The sequence below is a fragment of the Gambusia affinis genome, linkage group LG10 (genome assembly GCF_019740435.1).
Source record: "Gambusia affinis linkage group LG10, SWU_Gaff_1.0, whole genome shotgun sequence".
NCBI lineage: Eukaryota > Metazoa > Chordata > Actinopteri > Cyprinodontiformes > Poeciliidae > Gambusia > Gambusia affinis.
The window spans coordinates 28,055,683-28,068,023 of record NC_057877.1 but is presented as its reverse complement, the minus strand read 5'-3'; the positions used below and the strand labels follow the sequence as shown (position 1 = coordinate 28,068,023).

At 38.2% G+C, this 12,341-nt stretch overlaps 1 protein-coding gene across 3 annotated transcripts in view; it reads right to left on the bottom strand.

Moving 5' to 3' along the window:
- Positions 1-12,341, bottom strand: part of bcar3 (BCAR3 adaptor protein, NSP family member) — a 76,671-nt gene that overhangs the window by 31,336 nt on the left and 32,994 nt on the right. For all 3 annotated transcript variants that reach the window (XM_044130581.1, XM_044130582.1, XM_044130583.1), the window contains 2 exons: positions 7,358-7,526; positions 7,049-7,288 (listed from right to left, as the gene is read on the bottom strand). In XM_044130581.1, the coding sequence (XP_043986516.1) occupies positions 7,049-7,288; positions 7,358-7,526 (409 nt within the window). The remainder of the gene's footprint in view (positions 1-7,048; positions 7,289-7,357; positions 7,527-12,341) is intronic.

Here is a 12,341-nt window from a genome sequence, read left to right as displayed (position 1 = left end):
GGGATGTAAACTGATATGTAACGATTACATCATGATAAGTTCTTTAGTTGTATTGTCTAGCATTTTTTAGTTATTAGTAGTTTTAGTTATTAGTAGTTTCAGTTATTAGTAGTTTTAGTTAGTAGTTTTCCATCAGTAGTAAGAAGTTATTTACTTAAAGTAAACTCCAATATCTTCCTGAAAGTTACTTGGGAATTTTTTCTTATTTCAAATTTACTACGATATTTGCAGTAGAAACTGAACCTGTTGGTGAGATTTTGTGTTTTTGCAGTGAGATTAAAACATCTTTCTGGTGTGTTTTGCTCACATTTTTTTTGACCGTAGAAACATTTCAGCCTGTTATGAATGTATTTGGAGAATTACTGCAGCTTTCTCCACTGGAGACTTCAAGGGGCTCAGTGAAAGCCGTAATCAGCTCAAATCCACCACTACATTGGGAAGGTTGCTAGTTCAGATCCCCTCGGCTTGGAATGCTGTTCCCACGGGAATATCAGCACAGCTCATTTCTTACCAAACCAGATATGTTTATCCCCAACCCCTCTTAGTGTTAATATAGCTCCACATAATGAGCAGGATTTAGCACAGAGGGGCCCATTCACAGCAGACTGGGGCCGTTTATTCGCCGCAGATTGCTCAGCCTCTCAGGCGGCTTTCAAGACCTGCACCAAAAGATGAGGAAGCTGATCCTGTTGCAGGTCTGGAGATCAGAGCGTGTCCCGACACGCCCTGCAGCAGATCAGCAGAAACACACAGCGCACACAAACGACCTGCACGTCGCTGAAGGTTGGAAAATGCTGATCTTCTTACAGCAGTTTGCAAAAGTATCCATGCACCTTAATGTTTGTGTGTAGATTTAGTCACAGTACAACCATAAACAATGTATTTTATTGGGTTTTTATGTGATAAAACAACGTTTGGTTGTGGAGTGGAAGGAAATTAGTGACAAAAACTGTGGCTTGGATTTCAGGTTGCCTGAGTCAATCCTTCATACAACTACAATTCATCAGAATTGCTGCTGAACTTCTTTAAAACTACAAAATGTAAATTTTATTTAAAAAGGTTTTTCTATTTAATCAGAATCTGTTAAAACTGTCACAGAGTCATTAAATTATTCCATAAGACAGGTAATCAGTGGAAAAATGAATTTACTTCCTCCCTGAGCTACTATAGCAGGGGTAATGAACTCCAGGCCTCGAGAGTCGCTCTCCTGCGACTTTTAGATGCATCTCAGCTTCAACACACCTGAGTAAAATAATGAGGTCATTAGCAGGACTCTGGAGAACCTGACTGCACTGAGGAGGTCATTCAGCTGCTGGATTCAGGTGTGTTGAAGCTGAGATACATCTAAAAGTTGCAGGAGACCGGCTCTCGAGGCCTGGAGTTCCCAACCCCTGTACTATAGGAATCTACACAACTAAACCAATCAGAGCCAGGAGGAGGGTCATAGCGCTGTCAATCATCCTTGTGTATGTGCTGCTAAAAGTGTTGCAAAAAAGCTCCGTCGGGCTTTCTGTTTGAAGTAGTTTCCCAGGTAAAAGGTGAACCTCCACCCATATTTTAGATCCTCTCTCTCCCAGGGTTGGAGGATATTTTCAGTTCCCTCCACCAGGTTTGACCGGCTTCCCTGTTCCTGCAGCCATCAGCGTTCGTTGTGAGGCTGTACTGTGACACGGCAGGTGTTTTTATCTCAGTAACAGTGAAGCTGTTGACAGATTATCCCCCACGGTTGCCATGGTTACTTCTGGTTGTCATCTGATTGGTTTGCCACCATTTAAATTCTATCGGACATAAAAATTTACACTTTCTACAGACTTTTCATTCACCATTTATACCTTTTTTTAATGCAATATTAGAAATAGTACTGGAGCCCCTGAACAATAATATTGTTATTTTGAGACCATTTTCAAGTATGTAAATAAATGAACTAATTAATTAAAGACTAGAACTGGGAGACATTTTAAATATACAAAATGAATAAACAAAACAACAGAAACAACAAATAAAATGAATAACAAAGTCTCGTTGATTTATTGCTAATTACGAAATACATCAAAAGACGCAAATAAACAATTAAATTAAATTTTTAAATAAAAAGTAAAGATTTTACATGTAGTGAACACTTGATTATTTGCAGCAAAGGATGAATCTGCAGCTAAATAAACTTTTATCTTAATATCAATACAGTGTAAGGGCTAATCAACTGATTATATTTTGGATTAACTGATTAATAATTGGATACAAAAGCTGCATAAATCTTATTCCACATAATTTGAACCAGGTGAAGCTAAAAGGTCATTTTATTTGTACAGAACATTTTCAGCAACAAGACAATTGTTACTAAATGTTTAAAATTTCCACTTAGAGTTTTTGGTAGAAAATATTTACAAAGCTTTTTTCATATTCAGTCCAAAATGTATGTTTTGGTTTAATTACAGCTCTTTGTTTATTTGCGCTAATTGCCTTTTTTGAGTTTGAATACTCCAGTTAACGATTAATCGATAACTAAATTAGTTGATTTCACTAACTGATTAATCATGATTATTTTTGATCAATCGTTTCAGCCCTACTGAAGACCCTGATGTTACAGTACAAAAACGGAGCCATCATGGCTTTTCCACCTGAATGCAGCCGATAGAAAGAGCGGATGTTTTTTTATTTCTTGGCGTCGCCGTTTGTGTGCCGCTCTGGTGTGAGACCCGAAACCCTGACCACATCAACCAGCGTGACTGCAGCGTGGAAATCACCCTGGACAGACAACACCCACCTCAAAATGAATCTTCTCAAATGAGGGAAATTCCCTCCGTTACCTCCCCATGTGAATCTGCAAAGGTCAAAAGGTCGACTTTAAGCCGAGGTGGGTATTAAAAATTATACTCAAGTAAGAGAAGAAAGTTGTCATCCAAGACATTCACTCAGAGGCTGAGTAGTATAGAAGTCAAGTGGAAATTTTGGTATTTTAAAAACCAAAATGACAATAATCCATATAAAAAAAATAACAAAATCAGGCAAAAGAGAATTTCTTCCAAATCAGTTTCTTTCAATAAAAAACTGATGAAACTTTAACAGAAACATCAGGTGTGAGTCTGTGTCTGGTGATTTTTCGGTAAAAAAAATTTTGTTTTTCATTCAGTGGGAAAAAAAAATCCAGACATTTTGCTCAAGTCAGAGTAGAAATACTTCATGATAAAATTACTAAAGTAGAAATAAAAAGTTTAGTGTAAGGAAAACACTCCTGCCGCAGAATGTCCCTTTGTTTTCCAGGTGAGTGATTTTCTCTGTACAAGTTAAACCAAATATGTGCAAAACGGTTCAGCCAAGACTTTTCAGACTAGACAAACTGACCACTGCTATATCAGTATTTCTTTTTCGTGCTGAAAACAACAAGCAACACTGAATTTTCCTGCTTCTACAACCACAAGAACAATCTGCAACAGAGGCAGCGGCAGCAGAAAGGAAGGACTGAACGAGCCGAGGCGACGAAGAGGATGAAAATAAAGAGCAGGGACCGGCTGAAGCATGAAGAGCTCACCACAATCTTTTTCTGGCTACTGTTGTTCTTTGCCGCTCACCGCACCGCACTCAGCATGACCACAGCTGGCTTTAGGCTGGCAGCGGATCCAACAGCTGCATGCAGTACCTGCAGACCGCCTCTAGGGGTCAGCGGGTTTCCATTACACACACAAACACAACATCCTTCAAATGAGGTGGAGCATTTCTCTTAAACTAAATTACCAAGTTTTATTTACTTCGTACAAGAGAAGACATTAAGCTGTTAAAATTCAAGCACTTTTCAAGTATCTCAAGGTAAGTTTTCAAACTTTTCCAGCACCAAACACTACAAAATAACTACAAAAATAAATCGGTTTCCATTCATTATTACATGGCATCATTTATTACTGTTATTAATAATGTCTTCTGATTGTATTCCACATTCTTCAGCAGGGAAAAGGTTTTGAAATATCTCACTATAAAAACAAAAAATCTCACCAAGTATTTTCTGAAGTTTCCAGTGTAAATATCTTAGTACATTTGAAATAGGACAAAACCAACAAACCAACTTTTCAGCAATATATAGGAGCTTGTTTGTTGTGAATAATTCCCTAATATTGATGAAAAAGTATTTGTTCCAGTGGGACATTATTTCACTAAAAACATGGGAAGAATGTCTCGTTTGAAGTGAAATAATCTGCCAGTGGAACTGGAACTGGGTTGCTAGGTAACGGGCTGGACTTGCCTGGGGTTGCTAGGTAACGGCGCAAGGCCTGTCACTTGTGAAAGAAGTGAAATAATCTGCCAGTAAAACTAGAGCTTTTTTCATCAACATTAAGTAATTGTTGACTGAAGAGAAGTTCCTGTCTTGCTTAAAAGTTTCTTGTTAGTTTTGTCTTTTTTTGACAATGTTCAGTGTTCTTCTGTGCATGATTTTTTTTAAAACAAACAAAAAATAAAATTGAATTTCAGCAAAAGATTGGAACTGAGCATCCAGGCTTGCTGTGGGAACTTAGTGCAGTGCATTGATAGCAACACATGAAATCCGGTTTTTCAAATGAAAACGGGACAATTCCAAATCTCTCATTTTATGTTGATCCAGTTTGATTTTAAACGAAGAGAAATTCAGATATAATCAAACAGATATGAAGCTGAAATGATCTGGACGTCAGCACAGATCTCTCTGTCTGTGTCTTTTCTGCTGCCCCTCCTCCTGTCCTGGTGGTCTGCAAGCTGCCCACAGAGGTCAAGAGAAAACAAACCGACCAATGAGGAGCTGGTGCACCACAAGGTCAGGGGTCACAGGTCAATCAGCAGCAGAGGAATGAAAGTCAAGACTGACGTATGGTTTTAATGGAAAAACAAACTATGATTCATTTCTTCAAGCTTCTCTAGAGACACAAATATCTGGAGTTAATAGAATTTAACATCTAGAAAGGAAGCAGATCCTAACTAATCACTTTGGGTAAAACACAGGGGCGGATCTACAGGAGGACAATTGGGGGCCACTGCTCCCACCCCCAGAAATATTGTGTCTTTAAAATCATACTTATGAAAACTATATCCTTCATATTAAATATTAATTCAGAAGAAAAATATTTATAACTATTTATAATTCCAAGTTCAATGAACCTGCCAATTCAAACTGACAGAGGAGGGCAGAAAAATTGTACTTGAGTAAAAGTAACAATGCTTTAAAAACAGCCACTCAAACACTTGGTAATAAAACTTAATTTAAAACTAGAAATGATGCCATCTGACTGAGAAACATAGAAAGCTCTGTGGAAATTCTAGTATTTTAGACTAAAATTTGAGCGATAACACAAATAAAAACACAACTGTTACATTTGGGACTTTCAGAAACTTCACTGGCCATTTCCTTCTGTCCCATGTAAAAGTTTCCAGATTCAGTTATCACTTTAAACAAGTTCACTTCCTGATTTAACCCCTTGAAATTGGGCCTCTGTCTATTTAAAATCTCCTGCTATTTCTGAAGCTCCGCCTCCAGGAAGTCGTCCCAACATGGCTCCTCTATCAACATTTTTACCAGCATTGCTCTGAGCAGCAGCTCCTGTAATGAGATCAGCAGCTCCACCAGGTATTTGCTAATTGCTGCTGGCTAGTCTGAAGGATTTAATAACATTATAACATGATATACAGCTCAAAAAGTTGATTTTGTATAAAGCTGCCTGTTTAAATTGGGCTAAAATCTCACCTGTGACTTTGATTAAATGAATAACTGAAACACTGATCAACATATTTTTTGCGCATTGATGATTTTTGACAAAATGTGATGTTTATTGCTCGTTTCTTAATGATGTTTTTATTGCTGTGAGTCACTCTGAGCTGCCTTGTCGCTGAAATAAACCCGACAGCTTCCCGCAGGTAGAAGAACCCGGCCACCTGCAGAGGCTGAACTCGACCCGGACGAATCCTTCTGCCGCATGTCTGAAATGGATCCACCGATGAAGAGAAAGCAGACAAAGAGTCCAGAGCAATCCGTGATCAAACCCGCCACACCCCGACCTACAAAGGTTCCCCGAGCGCCGGAGGCCACGGCGTGCAACGGCGCGCAGGGAGCCGTAAACCGACCCCCGACTCAGAGAGATGGGAGGACGTGATGAGGGGGATGAGAGGATTCGCTCTGAAGATTAGATAACTGCTCCCCCCAGGGCTCCGTTTACAACCCTCTCTATCTGCACCCGGCTCTGATTTGCAGAGTTCACTTTGAAGAACTTTCAAGAGAAGTTTTCAAACTTTTCCAACACCAAACTTTGGCGAACCAGAACCGTTATGACGGGTTCTTCGCCCGACCCAGCTGGTTCCCCCGTGTGAAGCCGATGTCTGCTGTCCTTTCCACTCTGCAATTACGCCCTGCTTTGTGTCAGTTTATCACATAAAATAACAATAAAATAAAACGTAAGGAAGCTTGTGGTCGTGATGTGACAAAATATGAACAAGCTCATTTTTAGACTTTCCAGTCGCCCCTTTAAATAGAAAAGAATAATAGAATAGAATATCCTTTATTGATCCCTGTGCGATTATTGCTTATTAGTTCCAAAGCTCCTCAATCCCAGGTGTTAAATATTAATAATACAAATATTACCATAGGCTATAAAATAAATACATTTATATAAAACTGACATACACCTAAGAGTGACGAAAGTAATTCAGATATAACTGAATATAAGTAAACTCATAAATAAAATAAACACATTTGTTAATCTATAATCTATAAATGAGTGCATAGAAAATTAGATTTAAGTTACTCAGATTTGGGCATAATAAAGTAATAAATTTCAGCCTCAAATTTGATAAAACAGCTGCTGACAATAAATAATTGAGCTGAAACATTTTTATTATCACGTTTAGTGATCCCGTGTGAAAATATTCTTTGCCTTAATCATCAAATTACAAAACAACCAGATGAATGAGTTAGATTCTCCAACTTCAGTGTGCATTTTATGGCTTATCTGGACAGAATATTCATCAAAAACCACAGTTTGACGTTGAAAATATAAAACTATAAAAACACAGTAATATGTTTGTGCTTGTTTACCTGCAACTCTTGAAATCATCGCTGATATTCTGAGCCAGCGAGGACGCGGCGGGCTGCAGGACGAGCCCCGCAGGCACTGATGCCTTCCCGGAAAGTAACGGCTGTGTCTGATTGGTCTTCAGGTCCCATGCCTGGTCGCTATGGCTGACGTTGGCTCCGCCTCTCCTGCGACGAGGCAGCGTCCCGTGCAGTGAGACCGACTGGTAGGCTGCAGCAGGAATCTCCTGACCTGAAGGGATGCTGCATGACAGAAACACTAAGCTCACGTTAAATTAGAGGGAATAAATTGAGCAAAAAAGTGAGGATTACCAGGGATTGGAGCCGTGCAGATCCATGGGGATGTTGAGTTTTCTGGGGGAGACGCCATGGGCGGAGCCGGGGCCTCCAGAGTGGGCGGAGCCTCCTCCCATAGTGTGATGATGTGCATGTAGCGACCTGGGCAGACTGGCAAAACGCCCCTCAGCCATCATCCTCAACTCTGGAAAAGTGCAGAGAAAATACAAGAAGCATGATCAACGTAAAAAAAATAAAAAATAAAAACGTGGTGAGCTTTCTGGGAGAGAAATAAGGTCACACACTGCAAAAACGCAAAATCTTTCCAAGTATTTTTAGTCTAGTTTCTAGAGAAAATATCTTAGTATATTTTAAATGAGACAAAATTAGCTGATAACTTTTCAGCAGGATATAGGAGCTTGTTTAAATCAATAATTCCTTAATATTGACGAAAAGGTACTAGATGCACTGGCAGATTATTTCAATCAATTTTATTTATAAAGGACCCTTCATGTTAAAAAGCAGCCAAAGTGTTTATATCAAGACATTTTTCCAGTTTTATAAATGAAATAATCTGCCAGTGGACCAAGTACCTTTTAATCATTATTAAGGAATTATTGACTTAAACAATCTCTTATGCGCCTGTTGCAGTGTGAGACCTCACCCCCGTCTGGAGGGCGAGAAGCTGCTCGCTAACGATGACTAGTGTTTCGCTTCAGTTAAAAAAATTAAAAACAGGCAACCAGCACAACAACTCTGACACATCATCGGTAGAGCAGGTGTTTACATCAGCTAATCCACCACCGCTGTGTTAGCTTAGCTAATAGCAGTGGTAGCTAATCCACCACAGCAATCACTTATTAATAATCGCAAAATATTCATCAAGCCTGAAAACATACAACTGCACTGTGGCACACTTGCTGTACATACATTACATAAACATATCTGCATTTTTTGAATCTCTGTAAGGACCGCTCTTAAGTTGCATTTTATATTTTATATTTATTTTATTTTATCTACAACTAGTTGTTACTGTGTCTTGTCTTTATGCTGCAATTGCGAAGTAATTTCCCTGCTGGGATGAATAAAGTACTTCTATTCTATTCTATTCTATTCTATTCTACAGCTGTTATGTACCGAATGTTCTGTTGTTTTTGTGGGAAATGTTTGAGCGTTTTTTGATGTTGAATCCTGATACACTAGTAAACCTGTTGTCTGTTAGTTGCTATGGCAACGGGCCGGCGTGTAGCGTAGCATAGCCTACGCAGACAGTGAAAAACAAAGAACACTGCAAGTGGTTTGAGTTTTTCTTCAATGGTTTTTCCTTCGCTGTGGCGCTGCACTGAATAAGTGATACCTACATCTCCAGGTTTCATTTAGTTAACAGAGTTGTTCTGAGTTTTGTCTTAATTCAAGTGCACTAAGAAACTAGCAATAGAAATGAGTCAGAAATTCCTCTGTAAGATTGTGTTTTTCTGAGTCAACGCACAAAAACAGTGTTTGAGACAACAGTTACCACACCCAGATAAACCAAACTGGGATTATCTGTCAAACAATCACAATACAAACCAACAAAGTGCCCTGCAGGGAAACAGAAGTCATCATTATCTATCCGTAATTACAACAACACGAAGCATTTAAACACCACATGTCACGCCTGAAGGGCAGATTTTTATGTTTTAATTATGTCTCCAAACACACAGCAACATAAATAATGATTATTTTAGTGAATTCAGACATACAGCACCATCTAACGTTGATTATTTTAAACTGAGAAGCCTCTGGAGTAGAAACTCTTCCACATGGAGATTTCTGCATTTTTTTAATTCAAAGTTTGTCTTTAAACACACATTTACATTAATCTGAGCAAAAAATTTGAACACTGATAAAAGTTCTGCATTTTATCCATCACATTTCTATTCAAAATTTATTCTTAAAATAAAAATGGTAAATAAGTAATAAGGAGCACAGGACTGCAACTAGCAATTATTCTAGTAGTTGATTATTCTGATGATTAATCGATTAATCAGAGAAAAAGATTTTTCAATTAACCACTTCAGTCTTTTTATTCAGTGTTAGAAATACATTAAAATAAGGAAATGCACAAATATTTCAAGAAAATAAACATGTTATTGCCTAAAATGCCATAATAGATTTTCTTTAGTTGATTTGAAGAAAATGGAGATAAAACTTTCCACTTGAGTCATTTAGGGTAAAACATATTTACAGAAAAAGGTTTTTTTCCATCTTATATTCAAAATGTTTGTATATTTTTTGTGCAGTTTGGGCTTAATTTATGATTATCAATTCCAATAATTGACTAATTGGATTAATTGTGTTTAATCTGATGAATCGCTTCAGCTCTAGAGGTCTTTTATGTAGTGTTAGGATGTAAAGCGCTCCAGCAAGTTTGCAATTAGATTACACAAAATGTTGGCTTTTTGAAAATTCTTAAAAATATTTCACAACCTATTTGTATCCAAATCAGAGAGGATGGAAAAAATATGAATCAAACAGCAGCAACTTCCCTCCCTGCGACTTTATTTTGAGTTCCTGAAGGAAGTCGTCGCCTGCTGGCCCAAAAACACACAGTGAGGAAAAAGATGTGCACTGCTGGGAAAACACAGGATGGGTTCTGTTCACATTTTTCTGCGATGTGAGGATGACGGATGTATCATCTGCTCTGAATCACTCTGCATGCAGCAGTTAGTCACATCGTACAAACTAAAATAACATAAAAACCACAGACAAGCTGGGAGCTCTCAGTCCTGATCTCAGCAAAACCAGAGCGTGTGTGTGTGTGTGTGTGTGTGTGTGTGTGTGTTACTTAAGCATCTGTATTTATTGTTTATCAATTTTTTGTCATGAACTAAATTTTGTATTGTCAATAAGTTCAATAACATGATGTTTAAAAACATCTTTATTGTCAGGATTGTAGATTTTATAATTTCCTCCAGTATTTTTTCATTGAGTGAATCAATAAATTTGAAAATATTTATCCTGGAAATGTTTCCAGGTGGTAGAAGGCTGACTTTGTAACTGTATTTATGTGACTCTGCAGATTCATATCTGAGTCCATCACTACTCCCAGATTTCACACTGAAAAAACATAAAATCTTACCAAGTTTGATTTAGTTTCTAATGCAAATTGTATCAGTTCATTTGAAATAAGAGAAAACTAACTGATAAGTAGCTTTTCAGCAAAACATAGCAGCTTGTTTTAAGTCAAAAAGTCCTTAAAACTGATGAATGAGTTCTAATCGTATTGGCAGATTATTTCACTTATGACATGGTGAAAAATATCTTCTTTAAATAAAATAATCTGCCAGTAACTTTTCCATCAACACTAAGGAAATATTTACATAAAACAAGCTTCTTCTTATTGCTAACTTGTAAGTTAGTTTTGTCTAATTTAAAGTGAGCTAACATAATTGCACCACAAACTAGACCAAATTTATTTGGTAAAATTTTGTGTCTAATTGGCATCAGGTGAAAACCGATTATATAAAGTTATTTCAGACAATTTACTGTGAGATAATGAACAGTAAGAACTGAGGAAGAGGTGGGCGGACCTTTACTTTTGCAAAACAAAAGTTTTTCTTTTCTCCTGTTACGACTGGCTCAATATTTATTAACTCAATCCACAGTGGATGGTGGATGCCAGTATCAGTGGTGTAATGCAAATGCTTGGATGTGGTGTGTGAGTGCATATGGAAGTACAGAAGAGCAAAAACAAAGACAAACTCAGATGTGCAAAAGGAGGAGAGCTGAGGCCTGGCAACAAAACACCACAAGCATCAAGCGGCAGAGCGAACGCCATGGCGACCCAGAAGGTGAAGACGGCCAGGTTTAAATACTCTGTGCTCCAATCAACGGACCAGAACTACCTGCAACCCAGCCCACAAGGCCCAGGGCCAGAACATCTCTATTCTTTTTAATGTGAAGCTTTGGTACAAATAGCTAAACTTTAACAAGTGGATAATTTAGTAGGACTTGAAAACAGCTTCATTTATGACAGGCTGCAGTTTAACTGATGATGTTTGATATGGATGAACATCGACAGAGTTAGCAGTTTGTAAAACATCTGATTTAAAACAAAGTCCAACCCAATCGAACAGTCGGGGGTCTCAGGGCCGTCGGCTGCTGCCGATGAATGTCAATGAAAATGCAAATGCAGCTTTAAGGGAACCAGCAGCTGGCCGGGTCGTGCTGGACCGGGTCGGGCCGCTCAGCGCTGAGAGGAGAGACGTTTATCTGAGGAACGTCGGACCAGACAGAATGTGGATTCCTCCACAACGACCACAGCACCTATTATATGACCCTGAGGGATTCAGCTCTGTGGGTGTGTGTGTGTGTGGGTGTGTGTGTGGGCGTGTGTGTGTGTGTGGGCGTGCGTGTGTGTGTGGGCGTGCGTGTGTGTGTGTGTGTGTGTGTGGGCGTGCAGTACTGACCATCTGCCAGACACACAACCTCCCCTGTTCTGTGTAAAGAGTCAAATCTCATTCCTGTAAGTGACAAACACTTCAATGTTTAGCTTTAGGATAAAGTACTCATGCAACAGGAAGTCATTTAATATAAAATATGAAAAGAAAATTCCAGATTGATGGATACAGAAGAACCCATCAAAACATTTCTGAAATTAATCTCAAAATTTCTGAGTTTCTTTCTAGTAAATTTTCCACTTTTCAAATTGAGAAAATCTTTTGAGAAAAGTTCTTTTCTAGAAAATTTCTTCAGAAATCTCAAAATGTGTTGGTGGAAATTTATTTAAATGTTTCCTTACTTTCTCCTTATTGTACATTTTATCTACAACGGCTGTAATACGCTGATGTGTATTTGACAATGTCTGTGTACTTCTAGTGATGTCATAATAAGAGAGTCGGGCAAAGTAGCCAAAAATTTCACTCAAGTAAGAGAAGAGATACTTCAAAATAAAATTACTCAAGGACATAGCACAACATAACAAAAATACTCTGAAAAGTAATTTCTTTTTTTCAAAAAACATTCTCAAGTAAATGTA